The 23,971-nt window shown below is 33.9% G+C and overlaps 2 protein-coding genes and 1 long non-coding RNA gene across 3 annotated transcripts; all 3 read left to right on the forward strand.

The window, feature by feature from the left end:
- Positions 1–574: 574 nt before the first annotated feature.
- Positions 575–11,170, forward strand: LOC136275674 (uncharacterized). The gene is made up of 4 exons (XM_066085330.1): positions 575–663; positions 7,342–7,666; positions 8,106–8,200; positions 8,338–11,170. Exons 1-4 carry the CDS (start codon positions 575–577, stop codon positions 11,168–11,170), a joined length of 3,342 nt encoding a protein of 1,113 aa, XP_065941402.1.
- A 30-nt stretch (positions 11,171–11,200) lies between these two features.
- On the forward strand, positions 11,201–11,701 carry LOC136275676 (uncharacterized). Its single transcript, XM_066085334.1, has one exon. It carries the CDS (start codon positions 11,201–11,203, stop codon positions 11,699–11,701), a length of 501 nt encoding a protein of 166 aa, XP_065941406.1.
- A 3,856-nt stretch (positions 11,702–15,557) lies between these two features.
- LOC136273177 (uncharacterized) lies at positions 15,558–21,417 on the forward strand. The gene is made up of 4 exons (XR_010711394.1): positions 15,558–15,783; positions 17,196–17,266; positions 17,673–17,760; positions 20,861–21,417. It is a non-coding gene; the product is annotated as an uncharacterized lncRNA (long non-coding RNA).
- Positions 21,418–23,971: the final 2,554 nt, after the last annotated feature.

Here is a 23,971-nt window from a genome sequence, read left to right on the forward strand (position 1 = left end):
GATGCGTAGTAAATGGATAGGCGTTTAGTGACTGGCTTGAATGTTAGTGATTTTGACTTTATACTTTGTACAAAACTGATTAGTCCGATTATGAAACATATTTTTGGGCAATAAAGCACTTATTTCGTATTATAAATGTATTTATAAATGAATATTCTAATTGTTTCTTTGATTATAAGAACAATGTTCTTAAGTTAAAAACGAGAAACAAACAAAACAAAACTCTCCGAAATTAAGTCTGAATATTTAACAGACAAGATCACCTGACTTTCGATTTCACGACAAGACATGGGAACTGGGGTTAGTAACATTTGTATTATGGATGATTATCAAATATTGGGTGTTTATTTCAAGAGATATATGTTAATAATAATAACGGAAGTAAGCATTCTGCTTATCAAATAATAGATTACATTGCATTTAAACCTATTAAAAACGGTTTATTTAGAAGTGATGTCGTATTGTGAAAAATGACAAAGAATGTAAATTAGACAATATGACGAATACGGCATTTATAGATTAGACGTTATTTCTGTAATATTTTAATCATCATCGTCAACTGCTGGGGATTTTTATGATAGAGGGAGACCGAGATCTGTCATCAGAAGATCTAGATCTACAAGTGGACTCGGACGCGGACGGGGTAGACAGACACGAAGAGAGGTCAGATTTCACTGCCCTAAACAGACACAAAACAAAGAAGAGGTGGCAAAGGCAAATTTATGTATAAATAGAAGTTATATAAGCCATTTTTGTCTAAAAAAACCTAAGTTCCACGTGTACATTGGAGAATTGCACTTTAAAATGTTTAATATTGTTTTATTCAGAGACATATTCAAAACATGACATTGGACCTGTGTCAACATATTTAAGTTCAAATAGCCAACAGATATGCCAATTTTATGTTGGACATTTTGGAGCAATCAAACCCCTGTCTGACACATTACAGCCACATCAACCTGAATTTCCCTCTTGGTGCACTTGCACTAGGTGAGGTAATTAGCCAACTGAGGCGGAAAAAGTTATAAGAGAACTAAAGCAGGGTTAATCAAAATATCACACTGATGTGCATTTTATTGCAAAACCTAACAGACAATAAATGAAAGCATTTCTTTTGAAACAATTCATCATAAAACAAGAGGCCCAAGGGCCACATCGCTCATTCTAGTAAAATAATATAACTTTTAACAGCTACGAACGTAATTTGTTAAGTCATACCTAGAAACAATCAGATTTTACTTTTGTTTTTTAAACTTCTGTTTGATGTTTGTTTATATTGGGTATGTACTGATAATCATATGATATAGTTGTACTTAGTATTGTTTTGTAATATAACAACATTCGAAACTTTTCTTTATCACTAAAATAATATAACTTTTAACAGCTAGCAGCAGCGTTTTGTGTCAAGAACAGGCTACCTAGTCGAATACAATCAATGGAATATAAGTGCACGTTGTCAATCTTTTTATTTCAGCTAATGACAAGTCCTCAACATTTTCTAAGAAAGCAGTTCTCGCTTATTCGTTTTAGTTTAATTTATTTTAATTATTTTATTTGTGCACTTAACAAATGAAACATCAAACTGGAGAAAATACAACTAACGACGTAAATCATTCTCTAGATATAAAGAAAAAATAAACTACTTTGCTCTCATTTATTATGTTTTTTTTGCACTCATAATCAATGACAGCAAAAAAAACCCCTTTTATCACAATTCGTTATATGGATAGAACGAATTACTGATATAACGAAGTAAATTCGTTTGTCCCTAGGACTTTGCTATAACCGGATTTTACTTTATAAATATATGCGTCCCTCTGTATCCATTTTTTTTCAAAGGTACATACGCCGCTATGAACATTAAGTGTGTGACTTCATATTCAACAGATTTATGTCGTTATGTTAAAAATTATTTGGAATATATGTTGCCTGGGATTTTTTTATTATTTTGTACGAATAACACGTACGTAATTTGTTAAGTCATACCTAGAAACAAACAGATTTTACTTTTGTTTTTAAAACTTCTGTTTTATGTTTGTTAATATTGGGTATGAACTGTGAATCATATGATATCGTTGTGCTTGGTATTGTTTTGTAATATAATAACATTCGAGACTTTTCTTTATCACTAAAATAATATAAGTATGTGCTTTTATTTATAGTAATTAAACAATTTGTTGGGGTTACTGTACGTAGTTTAAAAGTTTTGTTGCTGAGCATGCGTTATAATACAGAACATTTTATGTGTTGAAGGTTAAAATCTTTGTTGATATACATTTGAAAATAGAATATTTTTTTCATTTGGCCGGTTAATGATTGTTTTTGTATGGTTTATTTAAATAATTAGTACATGTATCTGGTTCAGTGGGTAATCCAGTTACGTTTTACTTTATCAAGTAATCAAAGAATTCTGCACCTAGTGTGGCAGGGGACAGTTTTTGATACGATTCCTTGTAGCCAAAGGATGCATGTCTTCGGAACTCTGTAACTAGAATTTCCTCAGGTCCCATTCAGCACAAATACCTTTAATTCACTATTTATAAGGCCAATCACCAATTTCTGAAGAAAATTACTAGTCAAAACCTGTAAAATTCTCTACATACTGGTTTTTTATGAGATTTCGACCCTTTCATTTTTTGCTAATTTTTCATGATTTTTCAGCTTTTTAGACCTCACCCAGCTATTTCCCTGCAGAGGGTTGACCTTCCGTACCGCGTGCATGTTGCACTATCACATGTCAGAAACATACCGGTGTATAGTTTACAATGTCCCATCCACCTACTTTTCGTGTTATTTTACCTCCTGTCTGTAACTTGCAATTGCACTGTGTCAAGTCAACACAACAGTCATAGCCACAGGTTTCGCATTTTACTTCTGATTCTCATGTACCTAAGATATGAAGCCTACATATTGCATATCAATTTCAACAAAAGACACCCCTTTAACTAGAGATAATCATTAAAAATCATTTCATAAATTTTAGCAACACTCATAAGCCTTCAAGTACAACAACTCTCAATTTTACAAAAATATTGACGGGTACTTTATCCGAAACTGTCCCTTGCTACCTTAGGCATGGTGAATTTATATCCCAGTGCGATATGTATGAAAGAATCTGTCATGTAAGATATCATATTATATGATAGAATGTTTGATGACTTTAAAGAAAAAGTTGTTCATGTTATATGCAATGCATCAAAATGTATATTGTATCAACATGTTGTTGACTACTTTTGTTTGCAAGTTTATCTAAAGAAATCAATTCATGTAAAATATCGTAAATTAATTATGGTTGTCTTCACATGACCTAAAGATTGAAACAGGGGGGTGTGATAATTTAACACGTGACTTTTGCAACTTAACTGAGATTGAAGATGAATTAATTTTTTTTACTTATTTGTCAATCTTTTCGTAGTTTAAGAGAAAAGTATATTAAAAAATACTACTCCCGAAAACCAAGTATCTATAAAGTTAAACAGTTACTATCTACATATACTTCAAATACCAAAGAACTGTGTAATTTATAAATCTTGGAATAAAGAACTTGAACGTGCAAGATAATCAGTTTTGGGCAGAGTAAACATGCTGCCTTAAGATATTACTATGAAAACAATTTATGAAAATAATGAAATCACCTACCAGTATACAGATTTGTATGAATAAAAAAAATATAAAATAAAATGGATCACATTTCAACACATGGAACGCTAAGTTAAACAATGACTAAAGTATTCAAGGATTAAAAAAAATATTTTTTAAAGGATTAAATGTTTCCGAATTGTTAAAAACATTTTAAGTACATACTTAAGCAGTATTGTAAACTCTGGTTCTAGGAATATATGGCGACAAATATGCCATTTCGACATCTGTTTGCACGAACCAATCACCAGGTAGAAAATACAGAGCAGTCATTGGCGTTTAAGGAACGTTTATAGTAAATAAAAATATCGTATTAATGTATTTATTTACTATTTTAATTATCTTTTGTTGTGTTTTTATTGGTAAATACACCGAACGCATCTCCGAGCACACCGGCTTCCTCTCACATTAAAGACCCCCTCGCGCTAACACCCTGCTTAAAAAAAAATGTACAACTTGTTTGTCGATTGTTGGATAATGATGCATGAATAAAAAATAATTGCTTCGCAACTGAACTTAAATTTGACATGAATTCATAAAAACATTTGGTCGCCATATTTTTTTTGATCGCTCTTCAATTGCTACTGACGTTTAAACATGCACACCTGTCTCGAACGTTACGGCTTTAATTTTGATCGCGGCATTCAGGTTGCAAGGACTTCTAAATGCATGAATAACACATTAAAGGGTTTATTACACATGGGTAGGCGAATTTTCTGTTTACAACACAGGTGCTTGAGGACAAGATCGCCCCCACCCACACCCCCCCCCCTTTCCACCCCACCCCCAAGCATAAAGACCCAGGCACTTTACTCTTTTTAAAAATTAAATTATCCTTTTATGACATATTTCTAATCTAATTTATCTATTTATTGCCCCAAAATTACCTAAAACAAAAATTTTAGAAAAATAGACGCTCTCTATATATAATACAAGCATTCTGAGAGTATTGCATAAGCAATACACGTCCCCTACCGGTTTGTAGAAATTTGCGAAAATGATGCACTGTTATGAATATCATCTGTACCCCGAATCAACAGACCAGCACAAAAACGAATCCGATTGTAATAATACAAAAAAACCATCGATTAAATTTACAACACAAGGCTTGACACTATTTTACAGAACTTATTTGTTTGTTAGAAACAATACAAGGAATGGTCCAAATAATGCACGATATTATTACTGACTACATACTATTCTCGTTTATTCAAAACACACCGAACCCGATAACGAACCCGAACATAAACAATTGGAATATAAAAAATTAATTTTCGGACAGACGGACTGACGGACGCAGAGGAAAGCTATAGTCCCCTCCGGTGAAAACCGGTAGGGGACTAACAAGAAGGTTGCAAAGTTCGTCTGCAAGCCGAGAGGCACTGCCAATGAATATTTGTTGAAAAAAATGATAAAATAAAATACTTCAGGAACAATTAAGTATCTAAATAAAAGGCGAATGTGTGTAACAAATACAAAAACCTTCCGGATAGTTTAGAGTTATCGAACATTGCTGAGGATCGGAGATTCTATAGTATGGCTTTCTATAGGGCGGAAAAGAAAGACAATAAAGGAATAAAATTTCGTCCCCATTTCTTTCCTATTTGATATGAACACAACTTCACAAATAATTTCTTTGACTAGTGTGTGCTTATACATTTTCTACGCTGTAAGAGTAAAATGTAGATTATTTTCTAAGGCACAGTATCTATTTCAAAGTATTCTCTGAAGCAATCATGTGTTAAATACACAAAACACTGTCATAACGTTTTACCCGTGTGATCATTTGCATTCATTATTCGACCATTCAAATCTAAATGAATAATATAAAACATGCTTAATGTGACTCCAATAAGCAAAGCAGAAAAAGACATTTTTCTTAATAAACTTACAGAAAGATAGATTAAACACTGAATTATTAGTCCCCTACCGGTGTCACCGGAGGGGACTATAGCTTTCCTCTGCGTCCGTCAGTCCGTCTGTCCGTCCGTCCGTCCGTCTGTCCGTCTGTCTGTCCGTCCGTCAGTCCGTCTGTCTGTCCCACTTCAGTTTTCCACACTTTTTTTCTTTATGCATTTGAGGAATAATATGAAACTTGCTGAACAGCTTCAAAATGTCAAACTACAGATCAAGTTTACACTTTTGTAGCGTCTGATTGACATTTTTTCGAGAAAATTAATTTTTTATATTCCAATTTTTTAATGTTTGGGTTCGTTATCGGGTTCGGTGTGTAACTGAATAAACGAGGTCAGTATGTAGTCAGTAATAATATCGTGCGTTACTTGTACCATTCCTTTTCCTGTACCATTCCTTTTATCATTTCTAACAAACAAATAAATTCTATAAAATAGTGTCAAGCATTGTGTTGTAAATTTAATCGGCAGGGTTTTTTTGTATTATTACAATCGGGTTCGTTGTCGGGTTGGGCTGAAGAAGACGGTAAGAAATGATATTGTGCATAACAGTGCATTGTTTTTACAAATTTTTACCAGCGAATACAGAATAGACTTGGCGAAATTACTGGAGATGAAATGAAGAGTATTATTTTACCTATTTCCTATTTAATTTCTATATCAACTATATAGTTTTAATTTCCTCTGTTCTTTTATCTCTGATTAAAGCATGACATCTCGTTTACAATAGCTCTGAAATAGTTGTGTGCTTGGAAGCTTTCATAGAATAATACAAACCGTAGGGGACGTGTATTGCTTATGCAATACTCTCGGAATGCTTGTTTATATGAAGTTATACAAGCTTCTCCACGCTTTATATATGTAGCTGACAAACTTAATTTCGTTCTAAAATATGTATGATTACAGCACTTAGTTTATTCAATAGAACTTTCATTTTGTTTTTTTAATGTAATGTACTGCATGTTATCATTGTTATAGTTCCATTCAAAATAAAAGAACTACAATATAATATATATTAAACAAAACCAATAGAACAGTTCAATTTTGGAACCTATATAAATATTGTACAAATAATGTTGTTAATTCTAGGGATTAAAAACATTTTGTTTGTGAATTGTACGACTTGTGCTTTGACTAATAAGCAGACACCAAAACCATTCGTGTCAATTTTAAACATGCTTGTGAAAACGACACGCTTTACTTTTTGATAAATTTCTTAAATGATTAGGTTATCGTACCCTTTGGGCCCGTTTCACAGAGCATACTTAGGACTAAGTTATATCTTAGGAAAGAACCTTTTTCTAAGTTCATTACTTATCCGTTTACACTATTCCAGTCTTATCTTATGGACTTCCTAAGATATGTCTTAACTTTATATTATGCATATGCATGGATATTTCAAGGTCATTATTAATGATATATTGATAAAGCTATATAGAGGTACTTATATGTAATTATGATGCATGTGTGCAACTTCGCTGGATTATGTTAGGTTTATAATTGATATATTAGGGGAGGTAACTCCATTTGCAACATGTATATTATCTCATTTGGTTGTCTAGAGTTATGCCTCTTTGTTTACATTTTTCTGTCGCCAAACTTTGCTAGAGCATTTCAGATTTATGTATCTAGATGCATATCTTATTGTGATTAATTGAATTAGGTTATACTGATATATCTGATAGTCATACGTTTCATCATTGTCAACCATATATTTACTAGGATGAATTTGTATGTGTGTGTTTTTTGAATTAGTTTATTTACAATATTTTTTCTCTATTTTTTGTAGTAAATCGTCAAGAGGATACCTACAAGCTTTAGATGAACTTAAGGATCGATATGGTGATCCGGATGTTGTAGCTCATACTTACGTCAAGAAGGCGTTGGATTGGCCAGCAATTCAACCAGACAATTCGAAGGCATTAGACTCTTATGCAATATTCTTAACCGAGTGTCAATTTGCTGTGAATAACGTAAACAGTGCTCGAGTTCTTGAATACTCAGAAAATATGAAACTTCTAATTAGGAAGCTACCATTCTACTTACAAGAAAAGTGGCGAAATGTGGTGTATGAGCTTAAGGACAGAAAAGAAGCTGTTACATTTCAAAACTTGGTAAACTTCGTCCGCAAAGAAGCTAAAAAGGCGAATGACCCTATCTATGAAAAAAGAAGTCATGAATTCTAGTTCAAGTGCACCAAAACGACAGAATGAAAAAGTGAACACATTTTCAAGACCGAGCCTGAACTTTGCTACAAAATCTATGGAGTCCCATTCATCTACAGAAAATCACACAGCTGCTGTTCAATACAAACCAAAATGTTGTGCCTTTGTGAAACCATGCATCTATTGTGAAGGTTCGTCACATTCCTTGGAAGAGTGCAAGAACATTATGAAACTTCCTCTGAAAGACAGATATGCAGTTTTACAAAAGAAAGGACTGTGCTTTTCTTGTTTAAAATCTGGACACCAGAAGGGAGTTTGTCAACGCAAGTCATATTGTATTCATTGTAAGAGATTTCATCCTTCTATACTCCACTTCGATCCTCGACAGAGCTTTGAACCTCCGGACCAGAACAACAACAGATTGTCTGTACCGTCAGCATCTGTGTCTTCGGCAGCGCATATGGGGGCTGGGGAACTTGTGAGGCAAGCGCTTCCCATTATACCAGTGCGACTGAAATCAAGAAACAGTGACAAATACATTAATACATATGCTTTCTTGGATTCAGGGAGTACAGCAACATTTTGTACAGAGAAAATAGCAAACTTACTTCACGTTGAAGGCAAAAAGACTTTGTTAAATCTGACAACCATGGGACAACAGAAAATTGTTATATTCTCTCTGGACTCGAAATAACTGACGTGAATGGTGACAATCCAATAGATCTTCCTCCTATTTACACACAACCAGAATTACCTGTGTCCAGGAAAGACATAATTTCACTGGAGGACCTTCAAAGATGGCCGCATTTAAGTGACATTCACATTGACAGAATACCAATAGATAGTGATATCGGTTTGTTAATTGGTGTCAATGTTCCTAAAGCAATGGAACCATGGGACATAATTCCTAGTAAAGACAATGGTCCATTCGCTATGAAGACTATCCTTGGATGGGTAATCAATGGACCAATCGACACAGTTCCAGAAAATGGCATTTTCAACACATTCGTCACGGTCAATCGCATTGATGCAAGATTAGAAGAACAGATAAGATACCAGTTTAATCATGACTTTTGTGAGCGGACGATCGATGATGTTCCAGAGCCGTCAAAGGAAGATAAAACTTTCCTAGAATTGGTAAAAAAGTCAGTTCATTTTGAGGATGGACATTATATCATTGACTTACCTTTCAAATCTAAAACTGTTACAATGCCTAACAACAGAAAACAAGCAGAACAGAGACTGATTTCATTATCCCGAAAATTTGAAAACAACATTGAATTTTGTGACAGTTATAAAGCATTTATGGACAAAATTATCAGCGAAGGTTACGCACAGCAAGTTCCTACTGAGAACCTACAACAAAATGATGGACGTGTGTGGTATTTGCCGCATCATGGTGTATTTCATTCCAAGAAGAATAAACTGCGTGTTGTATTCGATTGTGCAGCCAAGTTCAAGGGAACTTCACTAAATGATCAGTTGTTACAAGGCCCTAACTTGACAAACACACTTATTGGAACTCTGATCAGATTTCGGGAAGATGAAATAGCTGTAATGGGTGATATTGACAGCATGTTCTACCAAGTGCGTGTACCTCTCCAGGATGCTTCATTTCTTCGATTCCTATTGTGGAAAGATGGAGATCCTTCGAAAAGTGTAACTGAATACCAAATGGTTGTGCATTTGTTTGGTGCAACATCTTCACCTAGTTGTGCCAACCTTTGTCTTCGAAAAACAGCTCAGGATTGGAAAGGATATTTCAGTGAAGAGACTGTTAACACCGTTCTCAAAAACTTCTATGTAGATGATTGTCTTAAGTCTGTCAAATCTGTGAACGAGGCTGTAATCTTAGTGAAAGACTTACAAAGACTTTTAGACAAAGGTGGTTTTCACATTTCAAAGTGGATAAGCAACAGTCGAGATGTCATGAACTCAATACCTGTGTCAGAGAGAGCTAAAGAAGTAAAGACTTTAGATCTAGATTATGATACTTTGCCGATTGAAAGAGCCCTTGGAGTCCAGTGGTGCGTCGAGTCTGATTTCTTTCACTTCAAGCTGGAATTGAACGAACAACCGCTTACCAGACGAGGAATTCTGTCGATGGTCAGTAGTGTATATGACCCTTTAGGATTTTTGGCTCCATTCGTACTCAAGGCCAAATGTATCCTTCAAGAACTTTGCAAGATGCAATTAGGATGGGACGATAGAATTCCAGATGACCTCGTAATTCAGTGGAATCATTGGTACCAGGACCTCCAGAAACTAGAAGACTTCAAAGTGAACAGGGGTATCAAGCCCTTTGGATTCGATCCAGTCATTACGCAGTTACATCACTTCTCTGACGCAAGCGAAACAGGGTATGGCACAGTGTCCTACTTACTACTGGAGAATACAGACGGAGAACGTCATTGTTCCTTCATCATGGGAAAATCTCGTGTTACACCACTTAAACAGACAACCATTCCAAGACTGGAGTTGACGGCAGCTACAATAGCCGTCAAAACCAACAAGTTGTTACTGACCGAGCTAGACATGCCCATCGATCACGTTATATTCTGGACCGACAGTATGGCAGTATTACGTTATATTCAGAACAGAACAGCAAGATTTCATACTTTCGTTGCTAACAGACTAGCAGTGATACATGAAGGATCGCAGCCAAGCAATTGGAGATACATTAACACGAAAGTCAATCCAGCTGATTACGCATCAAGAGGTATATCAGCCAACAGCCTTATCATGCAAGAAAACTGGATCAAGGCCCCAAGTTTTTTTTATTGGGATCAGTGGCCCAAACATTCAATGGAGATCGCTGATACAGAATTATTGGACAATGACCCAGAGGTGAAAAGAGTTACCGTCAGAGCAGTCATCGCAGAGCAACAGAATTCAGACAATTCTACAGAGTGTGTTAACAAGTTGATTCAACATTATTCTTCGTGGTACTTGTTGAAACGAACAGTGGCATGGATTCTGAAAGTGCGGAAAGAATTGTTAAGGCGTGTGAACATGAAAAGACTCAATTCTAGTCCAATATTACAAGAATCATATGATAAGAGTGTTCTATCGCACCAAGACCTTAAAGAGGCAGAGAAGTCAATACTGAAATTTGTTCAACAACAAGAATTTGACACAGAAATCAATGCTATTGTTTCAGGAAACTCTCATGTGAATCGTAGAAGTCGAATCAGGAACTTGGATCCATTTTTGGATGATGGAATCTTACGTGTCAGCGGTCGACTACACCAGTCAAGTATTCCAGCAGAGATGAAACTTCCAGTTATTCTATCCACAGATCATCATGTGTCAACAATCATTCTTAGACAAATTCACCAAGAACTGATGCATAGTGGTAGAAACCATATGTTGGCAAAGTTAAGAGAAATGTATTGGATTATTCATGCTCCGTCAGCCATCAGGAAGCTGATATCAAGATGTGTTACATGTTGACGATTCAAGTCGAAAGTTGAAGAGCAGAAGATGGCAAATCTACCAAAGGATCGTATCGTTCCAGATGAACCACCATTTAGCAGAGTAGGAGTCGATTACTTTGGACCGTTCGAAGTAAAACAAAAGAGAAGTCGTGTGAAACGTTATGGCGTAATATTCACCTGCTTGGCAAGTCGAGCTGTACATTTGGAAGTAGCAGCTTCATTGGACACTGATTCTTACATAAATGCCTTGCGACGCTTTATTGCCAGAAGGGGACAAGGTACGAAGATACGTTCTGATAATGGAACTAATTTTGTTGGTGCCGAACGTGAACTTGCCCGATCCATTGAGGAATGGAATCAACACCAGATTCAAAATTCAATGTTACAGAAGAATGTAGACTGGCAATTTAACCCACCAGCTGGATCACATCATGGTGGAGTGTGGGAAAGAATCATTCGAATTATTCGCAAGGCCATGAACAGCGTTCTAAGGGAACAGACCTTGGACGACGAAGGACTTAATACCCTGATGTGTGAAATCGAATAGATGATCAACGATCGACCGATCACGAAGAATACAGATCACCACTCTGATTTGGAACCACTTACACCAAACCATTTGCTCTTAATGAAGCGGAAGCAGAACCTGCCTCCAGGAGTTTTTGATAAGGACGACATCTATCACAGGAGACGGTGGAGACAAGTTCAATATATGGCAAACCTGTTTTAGCATAGATGGGTACGGGAATACCTACCGCTTTTACAAGAAAGACAGAAGTGGCAAGAAAGCAAACGGAACTTGCAAATTGGTGATGTTGTGTTAATAGTCGATTCTAATTCTCCGAGAAACTCGTGGCCTATGGGCATTATTTGTGAAACTATACCGGACTGCAATGGACTTGTGCGACAAGTTAAAGTTAAAACTGCGACAAATATTCTGATCCGCCCCGTTGATAAACTCTGCCGGATTCTAGAAGGAGATTGTTAGAACTGTTTGATTATTACGAACTCGTGTAAATTTCTGTATTATTATTTGTGATCATTGAATGTTTGTTCATTGTTGACATTTTCTAGGAACAATTGCTAGTCAAGACACAAATTTGATAAAAACTAGGTTGTTTGTAACTTAATGATGTAGAGTATTTTCGACGTAATTGTGTCATATTCATTCCACAATTAGGGGGCTGGGTTGTTGCCGCCAATACTGCAATTAGTCATATCTATGCTGGTACTGCAGTTAGTCATACCTGATCTGACGTCATCAGTTTTTGAGCTCAATATTTTTTTTGTGTAGAGCCCGTGAACTTGTGTTAGGCGGGCTCATGTTTACATTTCTTTTGTACTGAATGTACTTTTCTCTGGAGGAAACTACTTAATTGGTGAGTGTTATAATATGTATATTGTTAGAATGTTTTCCAATGCATATGTACATTGTGCAGTAGAATTATATTACAGTACATTTGATAATTTTCATACTTTAGTGTAGGTATAAAGTTACTATTTATGCATATGCATGGATATTTCAAGGTCATTATTAATGATATATTGATAAAGCTATATATAGGTACTTATATGTAATTATGAGGCATGTGTGCAACTTTGCTGGATTATGTTAGGTTTATAATTGATATATTAGGGGAGGTAACTCCATTTGCAACATGTATATTACATGTATCTCATTTGGTTGTCTAGAGTTATGCCTCTTTGTTTACATTTTTCTGTCGCCAAACTTTGCTAGAGCATTTCAGATTTATGTTTCTAGATGCATATCTTATTGTGATTAATTGAATTAGGTTATACTGATATATCTGATAGTCATACGTTTCATCATTGTCAACCATATATTTACTAGGATGAATTTGTATGTGTGTGTTTTTTGAATTAGTTTATTTACAATATTTTTTCTCTATTTTTTGTAGTAAATCGTCATTCGTCATTCGTCATTCGTCATACATCTTACATGTTTTGTCACCCTCCAAAATAAAATAAAGACGCATTTACAAAAGTGACCAAAGTTTCCTCATTTCACTGGCCAGTACAGACACCCTGCCATTCATCTTGATGAGTGATTTAACTCCTTTATACATATTTGTAATATATTCAAGCAGTTTTATATTTATACACGTACATAATTCATTTTCTATTGATGTGGAAAAAACTTTGCAGACCAGCAATATTTTTTTCAACAAGGCAATTTTATTAATCATTGATGCACAATAAAAACAAAAAGGTGATGCAAATTTTTTAAACATACCATGTCGTTCATAAATGTAGCTCGTACACAAGCGCAGTTAATTGATATAATTGAAAAAGCTATTCAACATAAAAATTCACATGTTCAATTTTAGCCAAACAGTTACAGAGTATATTAGTTTTTTAAACCCAGTATATGGTTTGAGAGTAATGATATGTGGCCCGACATTTGATTGATTCAATAAACTAAGAGTACCAACATCATGTACCCAAATGATTCTCTCTCTCTCTTTCTCTCTCTCTCTCTCTCTCTCTCTCTCTCTCTCTCTCTCATATTAAGCCCCTGTCACACTGTCACCAGTTGAGCTACGATACTGTACGAATTCAATAACCGCACTTCATCAGGGATCGGGGTTCACCATAGAGATAGTCGTGCAAATCGCCAAGTACGGTAAATGTTTTGAGAATGTTCAAAACAATCGTACCCACAGTACGATTTTTTTTTTAAGTATTCGTAGACTTTCGCACGACACTCGCTCTGCACTCGTGCATATAGTCGCAATAAATCTTCGACATTCTTAGAAAAAATGCGAAACTTCGTAGAACTTACGTTGCTACGAATATTCTAAGATCTACCCCGAGTATTTTTCGAGTTTATGCGATTGTTTCTCAAGTCCTCCCCAAATGTTCTCCAAATAAATGGGAATGTAGTTCGAATTGCTGCGAATACTATACGAAAACAGGCGATCGGGGGCGATTGCAATACGAGAGTTCTGCGAGTGAACTACAAGTAAGTACGAAAATACGAGCCAAGTCAGTGTTTCGTAATAGTACTCTTTTTTTGATCCCTAAGTACATCGTCCAGTGACTATGCAAGTTACTTGCAGAACATCGTCTTTCAAAATTTTAGATATAATTGTAATGTTTCATTTAACATTTTTTTTCTTCATTAATAATTTTCATGGTATAAATCAAAAATTACTGCTGCCGCTTTCATGATTATTAAATCATTTATGAACTATAACACACCAACGAACGATCTTCTTGTTCGTTTATAAATACAACAATTAATAAACGTATGTCAGCAAACTATTAAAACATTTTTAGTCACAGTTGCAAACATTGTCTCCATATGGCATTCGTTGGTAATCTTAACCCACACTACGTGTACTTGTTTTCAATTTTTTTTATAATTCATAGGAATATTACTCTGTATAATCTTCTGTTGTCAAATTAAAAAAAAAAATAAATCCAGGTAAGTATTTTTCGCAAAAATGCAATTATTAATTTGTATAATGATCACTTTATAAATTAACACACCACGCAGTTACATGTACATATTCGTTTAAACTCGTATCTTTTCGTGGGAATATCGTGTATCAATCGTACAGTTTCGTACTCATTCGTAAGAGTATCGTTTAAAAATCGTCTCCCATCTTATCTGCTTGTACGAAGATCTCAAAGTGTGCAATACTTAATCGTATATGCATTACCACAATTCGTCCTGTTATCGCACACACATCGTACATAGTCGAGCAGACATCGTAGTCGAGTCGTACTAGATTAAAAAAAGCACCGTCTGTAGAGTTATTGCAAGTCTGACATGGCAAATAATGGTGATTTTTAACTTTTAGCAATTCGTGGGCAATTGTTGCATTAATCGTGACAGTACATGGGATTTAAAGTCCAACAAAAACGAAATATGCAATACTTTGGGCTTTGTTGGATTTGATCACGCAAATGTACCCCATAATAATGCAAAGAATGTTAGATTCTACAGATACATTGTAATTCATAAATATCTGAAGCTGAGCCATCCAAATAATTTCATATTAATATTATTAATATAAACTATAAACCCGACAGTATATTTCGTGGACAGACAAAAACAAACAAAACAAGCTGCATACAATTGTTGTTTCAAAGAGACTCGTTTTCTCCAAACCTCTTTTTTAAATGTTAATTTGCATACTTTAAAATCGTTCATATATACAGGTCACGACTGAGACACATATAGTATTGGTTGGATTTGACGATGAAATATTAACGAATCTAGAAATCGATCTCGTTTTTTAAGTTAAAAATTAACGCAACGACTTGTTCAAAAACAGACGGTAAAGGGACACGCAGAAGAAAACATGTTCCAAACATCGCATTATGTTTTCGTCACTTTATTTCTTCAAGTTTTCTGTAAGCAGAGAAGTGTTTATTACTCGGTACTGGACATCGAGGCAACTAACTACCCTTTAACGGTGTCTTATCCAAATTTTAGTATTTTGCAATGTGGAACGGTGTGCACAGAAGATAGCTTTTGCACAGAGTTTCTTTTCAACGAAACAAACAAACAGTGCAACGCAGTCCATTGCGTAAACAAGCCAGGCTACTCGTATCAGTTTTTGAGTTCGAAAAATGACCAACTACTTCGTTTCCGAAAAGGTAAGAAATGAATATACATCGAAACTCGTTCTGTAATATGGCCGGCGGTTATATTCAAACAAACGTAATAAGAACCATTTCAACAAGACCTTGGACTTTCAGTATCTATACCTTGCGCCAGAACAAGTTAAAATGACGCTATTTGAAGTGAATTATGCACCGATTACGTAGTCTTAGCCCAAAAGCCAGACAAATCTTGCTGATTTCAAAGAGCCATGGCTGAGTGGCTAGTAATGAAATAAACAGGCTTACGTCACATTGCTGTTTTCCATAACTACCCAAAGTCCAAGCTCTTGTTAAAATGGTTCTACCTTTTGACCCAGATTAAAGGAGCGTCTTTTTTATAAAAATTGTTTTTATATTAATGTTACCGGTAAGGTTAAAAAAAGTCGCTTCACTACGCACATTCAATTTAGCTAAAAACGAGAGCAATTTGATTTTAAAAAAAATTCAATGTACAGTAAAAATTATGTTATTATGAAAAATTGTTCTGCCATGTGACAATTTTTCCCTCTAGATTAAAATTTAGTAAAAGACAAACTGATTTAAGGTCAAGATCTAGTAAATGATTCAAGACTGCCTTTTTGTTGCTAGAACCATTATGACGTCATAATTGATTTGATGAATCTTTTCCCGTATTTCACGGCTTTAAAGGAATTATGTAGAAAATAAAACAAAATTTTGACATTCTATATTTAATCACGGGAAATGTAATCCCGGTACCTATATTCAATTTAACATCATTTTAAAGAGGATGTCAAGGGCTTGTTGAATGCCGTTTTTGGAGAGACTGTAGGCATTCTAGATGTATTTCGTACGTCAAAAATGGACAAAACTCCTAAATTTGTTACTTTTATCCTTCATATTTCATTGAAAATGACAGTTTAAAACATGATTTTTCATTGTGTTTACCAAAACTTTAAGCCCCGGTACAACATATGAAACAAAGATATTGTTATGAAGCATCATTAAACGAATTCATATCTAGAATTTCATAAACCTGTAGGCATCTTTCATTTACTAGATCTTGACCTTAAGTAATCCTTTGATTAAGATTAAGCAAGATCATATTTGGTTTGATTTTTTTACCATGAAGATATGCATAAAATTTTTAAATTTTGATTTTCAAAGAAAAAAAAACTTAGAGAAAATAGTCTAAATTTTGTAGAAGACCGGTAAAAGCTTCATCAATTTTTGTTTACGTATGATTTTTTTTTTTTACCAAATGAGAGTAATTAATTAGCGATTTATAATTTTAAATTAGTGTCCATGGCAATTAATTACCTATTTACAAGTTTAATACTTACCGTAATTGTTAAATATTTAAATTTTATTTTCAGTTCAGTCTTTTATTAACTTTAAGCTGTACAACTTATCAGTGCAGATTTAGATGTTAATGGATATTTTTACAGATTTAAACTGGACGTACATGGGACATTATTATTATCATGTAGAAAAAACTGCCACTTGGGAAGAAGCCAAGGTAATTTGTAAAGGAAGACTAAAAAATGTTTGATAAAAATAATGTTGGTTTTTTATTATTATTATTATCTTTGGGGGAGGGGGTTGTTTTTTTTGTTGTTTTTTTTTTGTTTTGTTGTTGTTAAATATATCTTATTTAAAGCAAATCAGCCACCACATTAAAGTAAATAATTGTGCATATCTAAACTTGCATGAACATAGAAAAAAAATAAAAGCAGTATTGGTTGGGTCTATGGTATTTTTTGTTAAAATTAACACTGTTTATGGTACAGACATAAATACGTTGTACACATTGGTTATAAGGTGGAAAACTAATCTTCAGGTTTAGTAATATTCATTATTTGTCTTCTTTTTTTTTTGCATTTATTTCTAAAATTATACTAGTACTTATGATTATATATTAACAGTTGGAGTGTCAGAAGCTGTGCTCTTACCTTGTGGAGATCAACAGTAAAGAGGAATCCGATTGGCTGACTGCTTCATTTATCATGAAAGGTAATTGTTATTTGTTTGATATCTCGCAGATGGAGGGGGAAGGGGGGGGGGGGTAGATGGTTATTTGTATTCGGTGATTTTGGTTATCACAGACGATTATATGTATTTTTAAATGAATGTATACATTTTGCGTGTTTGCGTCATTTTTGGGTTGGGTGGTTTGCCTCTAATATTGTTTTAAATTCACGTTGCTCAACTCATTTTTATGAGTGACACTATTTGCGGGATCTACTACCTTTCATTATATCATCAGTCCAGCACGGATTTATACAGTATAAATTATATCATTAAGAAACAATTCTTTGTGTATGATGAGGTGATCAAATACGGTCGGGCGTGGTTAAAGATTTGATCAAAGATTTGATTACGCCCGACCGTATATTAATCACCCTATCATATTCAAAGACTTCCGTATCAATATTTAAAATAATTTTCAGCAATAGTTCAACTGAATATTAAATTCTTGATATTTTTGAGTTTCATTTAGTATTGTAATGTAAAAAGCCCGCTTGCGTCCCAGCATTGCGTCATCGCTAAAATGTTTTGAACTATACGTTCCTATAGCAACTTTTCGGACGTTTCCGGCAAAGCTCGGAAAAACACCTCAAGAGCCGATTTCAGCTGGAACTCAATTAAGAACTCAGTTAAAGTTTATCCCAAAATATTTTTGCCGAATATGTTCTTTAAGGTAAGGTTTGCGGCTTGCATTTTTTAGAGGTTGTACCAAAGTTACATACCATTTTGTTCACTATACTAAAGTCTTTTTTCTCATGAAATTCAAATGAATTTTGCCCGTCCCGTTTTATAACTACAAAAGGTCAAAGTTCATGATTTCCAATTTTCATTTTGATGAAATGAAACAATTTCGTGAAAATATGTACATTTGATATGTGACTATAATGGGGGTTATTTATGCTTAAAATGTTCGATAATAATATCACTATTAATATCATGATTCACTTTTATTAATTTCTGATGAACTATCTAAAAAAGGAATAAAATGCAACAAAGGTCTTAATTTTGGACTACTATTATGTTAACGAAAACATCTTATTTGAAACCTTTCCAAGTCCACCGATTTCAGGAAATACGTATCTTAGAATATGTGTTATCTGATGTTTCTAAAACACTATTCAAAACCATATGATGTGGATTTCGTTTTTCTGGAAATTGATAAAATGCTTGTGTCCTTTTATTTTTCCATTGAAACTAAAAAAAACCGCGAAATAAAAAAAACTGAAATCAATTATGACGTCATTTAAATTTTGACGTCATAACTGAAATAAAGGGTAGTTGGTGTTACGTCACAATGAAAATGTGTGAGTTATCTCCCTGTAACCGCAAACCTTACCTTAATTATTCGATATCTATAAATGCTTCTTAATTCAGACGATGTTCATTCAATAGTATGAACAAATCCCAAGATTTCTCTTTTGGAACGTCCCCTCTAGATTTTCATGTTTCAATACACGGCTAGAAATAGAAAGTCCACTAGGATTTTGCATTGCATCAGCTATAATTAAGGTCGGACGAAAACGATAAAAAATTATGCAAGGTATTCCGAGTGACTTCCAAATGGAGAAAAGATGTCAACATTCTCCGTAATCTGTTTTAGTTCCTGTGAAATTTTTAGAGGAAAAATGACAGTATGTGAATGAAGTTATCTTGGAAATTTTCCCTTTGATTTTAACTGCACGTTTTCCACATGTATGTGTATTTTTATTAAATATCGTCCAAATGTACAATAATAAAACCAGAGGGGTCTCGGTAACCCGACTACCCTTCGGGCTTCACAGGATTTGATCACGTGACCAACCAAATTCATATCCCGGTGAACTTTTTCGTGACGTCACAATGATCATAGCACGCGCTTATCGCTTTTCGCTTGGATTATTTTAAACATAAAATCTCGGTATTTTTAATAATTCTAAACTTTTTGTCTTTTTCAAACGTAAATATAAGTAATAAACATCAATATTAAAAAGTTCAGAGGGAGAGGAAGTTGGTTGGTACGTGATCAAACCTACTGAGAAGCCCTTCGGGCTTCACAGGATTCGATCATGTGACTAACCGACGTCATGTCCCAGTGAACCTTTTAAGGTCAGACGACACGTTTCTCAATTTAATATAATTTTTTCCAGGAATTTGTTGATGGTTTACTACAATTTTGACAAGCTTTTTTTAGCAAAAATTAGGGTACCATACAAGGCATTTCTTCAAAGTACTAGAGTATGCAATTTCCTATATGATCTTCTTAAAAACACACTTGAATTGCTGATATAAAAATAAATACATATACAGGACAGCAAAATTCACTAAATTGGAACTCTATCTCGGCCGGAGTGGGGCTTTGAACTTACGACCTCTAGAACCTATACGCTATTGGCAGTGAGCGGCAACGGTTCTAACCACTCGGCCATCTATCTAGACACACAACCACATACAATTAAATTTTTATCCTTTTTAAAATAATTATAAAATTAATATTTTTTTATTGGAACTCTTTATTACGAGGATATACAAAAAAGATTCTCGAGGAACGTGTCGTCTGACTTTAAATTGCTGTTTATTTCTTAAATTAAAAAACTGAAATAAGCAATGAACATCCTGTTATCAAGTTAGTTGGAATATGAACTTGGTTAGTCACGTGATTAATTCCTGTGAAACCGAAAGGGTTTTCCAAAAGATATGATTTACCAATCAAGTTCATATCTCGGTGAACTTTTTAGCATGGCTGTTTATAATTATTTACTTATGAGAAAGGCAAACTCCCTAGAATTATTAATTATAAACGTTATAAACAATTAGCGAGTGCAGTAGTCATTGTGATGTCATTAAAAATTTCAGAAAAATGTTTGAACGTCTTTGCTATTTTATAGGCTTATATAAGGAATAACGTTAACATTTGCGAATGTCAATATACAGCAATAAACGTTTTTTCTATGCTATAGGTTCATATGAGGAAAGAAATCTTGAAATACAAAGAAATTAATCTGTCTTGCTATTCTAAGGTTAATACAGAGTATAAAGAAACATACTTGTAAATGTAAATATTCCCAAATGAACCAATGATGGAAACTGTTGTGTCTTTCTTTGACAGACAATTGTGACAGCAACAATTACCTTAGTTGCAGCGCGTGGACAGGAGGTAACGACAGAAGCACAGAGGGAGGATATTTATGGGACCATTCGAACACGCTAATAAACTTTACTAACTGGTTACCCGAAGAACCGAGCGGAGGAGATAGTGAAAACTGCATTCATTTAACGAAAAATGGGAGATGGAATGACATACGGTGTGATACACCGCTGTATTACATTTGTGAAAAAAATTATTAATTCACGGTTTTCAGTTTCGATTAGAAAGATAAGTCTAAATTTGTTTCTGTCGAGGAAGAAAACTCTTGCATGAGAGAGGTCAACCCACGAATATCACGAAAATGGAGTCAACGTATATTAAAGATTCCACAATATGTCAATTAAACATTTAAAATAATTGTATAATATTACCTGTTTTTATATTACGTATTTTGACCAGATTTTTTTTTTATCTTTTTCAAATCTTCAGTAATCCTTTGAATTTTTTGCAAATAGCCTGATAGGAATGACATTATCATACAATGAAATGCATAGTTTAAATGGGAATAAGAACATGCATTTTTTGTTATCTCGCGAACCACAACTACAGTGTAACGTTTCATTTTGTCTTATCATGTCTGTTTATTAGCACACGAATGAAGGTGGCTCACTACATTGTGAAAATTTTTCTCAAATCAGCAGAAAATTACTTGATTATGATAGATATCATAATGGAAAAGAAGTATTTAAGTCTAATAGGCAAACAAATGTGCAATTTTTGATAAATAATTGCATTTTTAAAAATTTAATTCAGTTAACATGAACAAAAGGTCCAGCTGGATTCGAACTCATGATCTGCGGTTCTGAAGACCAATTTAGCCACTGAGCTACGACGTTATACAACCCAAACGAACGACATAATCAGGTTAACAAAACATTTAAATCGCCATCTTGTGACGTAGTGTCTTAAACAGTATAAGTGTAGGTTTAGTGAGGTACCTTAAAGCCAGTTGAAATATGTTATGCAATGATCTCCATAATCCATATCAGTTTTGTAAATCAGTTTTGTTTCTAGAATATCTAAATGGTCCAGATGCTGCATACACAACAAAAGGAAAATGCAGTTGCTAAGCGATGCAATTTATGTCACATCTAACGAATTCAATTCTCTCCAGTTGTTTTTTATGTGTTAAATGTCAAACTAAGTAAGCTTATGAGAAGAGAAAACCAATAATTCTAATCGAGAAATTGTTTATCAATCTAGCTGAATATGCATTGAGTTCCTTTTAAAATATATTCCATTGAGCTAAACAAGGCCCAAAAAAGTCATTTTTGCATAAAAAGTATCAAATATTTCGACTAAACCCTAAAACAAATTGTTCTAAGCGGGTTAATATCGACAACATCAATGCACTTTAAAAATATTTTTCAAAGTGCGTGACTTGGTCCCAAATTTAACACACTTTGAAGAAAAATTTCAAAGTGCGTAATTTTTCAAAGTGCGTTGTGACAGCCCGTGCTGATAAATGAGGATGCTTGAAACACGTCTCTCCAGTAGTCATCTGGAAGCTATCTTTCTGTCACCCAATTTAATGCACATATATATATGATAAAATAAATACACTTGCACGCATTTTCAACGTTGAAGTAAATTAATCCAGGGGGTTTAATCGAAATTCAGATTTCAGAGATTTTGTAATGACTTTTTAAAATTTAATGATTCAATGAACTTTAATTACTTGTAATTTGCGAATTATTATTAATTTGTAAATCATTAGTATTTATTTTTAAAATGTCATGTATGAAAATTTAGTGAATTAAAAAGAGTCATCAGGAAGTTGTTTTCATTCTCCCCTTTATATACAAATTGAAACACGGGCTACTCCCCATATAGAGGAGGAAAGTTTTCGGTAAAACACCCTGGCAAGGGCACCCGCCAGGTGTGTGCATGTTTGAAAACAGAAGATTCCGAGGATCAAAATTGATCTTTAAGGAATGAACTCAATGTTATACTCGTTGGGGAAGTTTAAGCTTTATAATCCTCAAAGCAGATACTGAAAAAGCGTAATTTGCTCTAACCAAGGTTATACCAACATAACTTGGGTAGATATTTAGTTTATTCCGTATAACTTATTTTTCTATAATTTACTGTAAATTTAGAGTGAGATATTAATCGGTTCAAATTTCAAACGTAACTTCAAGCGGATTAGTTGTTGTTTGACGTTGGTGCATTGTGACGTGTCTTGTGACGTACCACCCAGGTTATACAAGCATGTGTTATATATATATATATATATATATATATATATATATATATATATATATATATATATATATATATATATATATATATATATATATATATATATATATATATATATATGCATTTTCGTGAGATTTAAACAACTTTTGAATTGTTGGGCATATTTTCAAAGAAACTGTACTCCATTAAACTATTTTTTTTTCTCCAATCAAATACCGCGTTACAACCAGAATTGAATTATAATATCATTAAAAAGTTATTGTGATATTAAATTAATGGGTAAAAAGTTCGTAGATGTTTTTTTTTATTTTTAAAGAATTTTTTTTTCAAAAGTGTGTTGGTACAAAATTGCAAACTATATAATAAAATGAATCACATGCTTTTCATCGAAAATTATTTCGTAGAATAAAAGGATATTATATGATAACAGTTCATATAAGGAGAAGTTACGCATGCCCTCATATCAGCAAACCCTGCTTAAAAGAGAAAGTCGTTACAGCAGAACTAACTTTACATCTTTCTTTTTTTAAAGCGGAATTCTCTAATAGAGTAGAATATTGTAGAGTCTCGTAGTCGCGAATATTTCTCGCCGCAATTAGTTCTTCTTGTTTGGTTGTTATTAAAACTAGGGTCTGGATTAATCTTGGTTACGAACATGAGTCGTCGCGGATCAATTCATCGGAAGTAAACGTGAAATAAAGTGGTCGCGAATAAAATTAAGTTAACAGTAATGCAGCAATAAGTTTATTTATATCATTTCATTAAGCTTACATACTCGTTTTATATTACATATTTAGCTAAATAATCGGGAATAACATTCACGTGATAAGATTTTCGGGTTGCACTGTGTATTCATATGCCATGTGACAA

This window comes from Magallana gigas, chromosome 1 (genome assembly GCF_963853765.1).
Source record: "Magallana gigas chromosome 1, xbMagGiga1.1, whole genome shotgun sequence".
NCBI classification, from domain to species: Eukaryota; Metazoa; Mollusca; class Bivalvia; order Ostreida; family Ostreidae; genus Magallana; species Magallana gigas.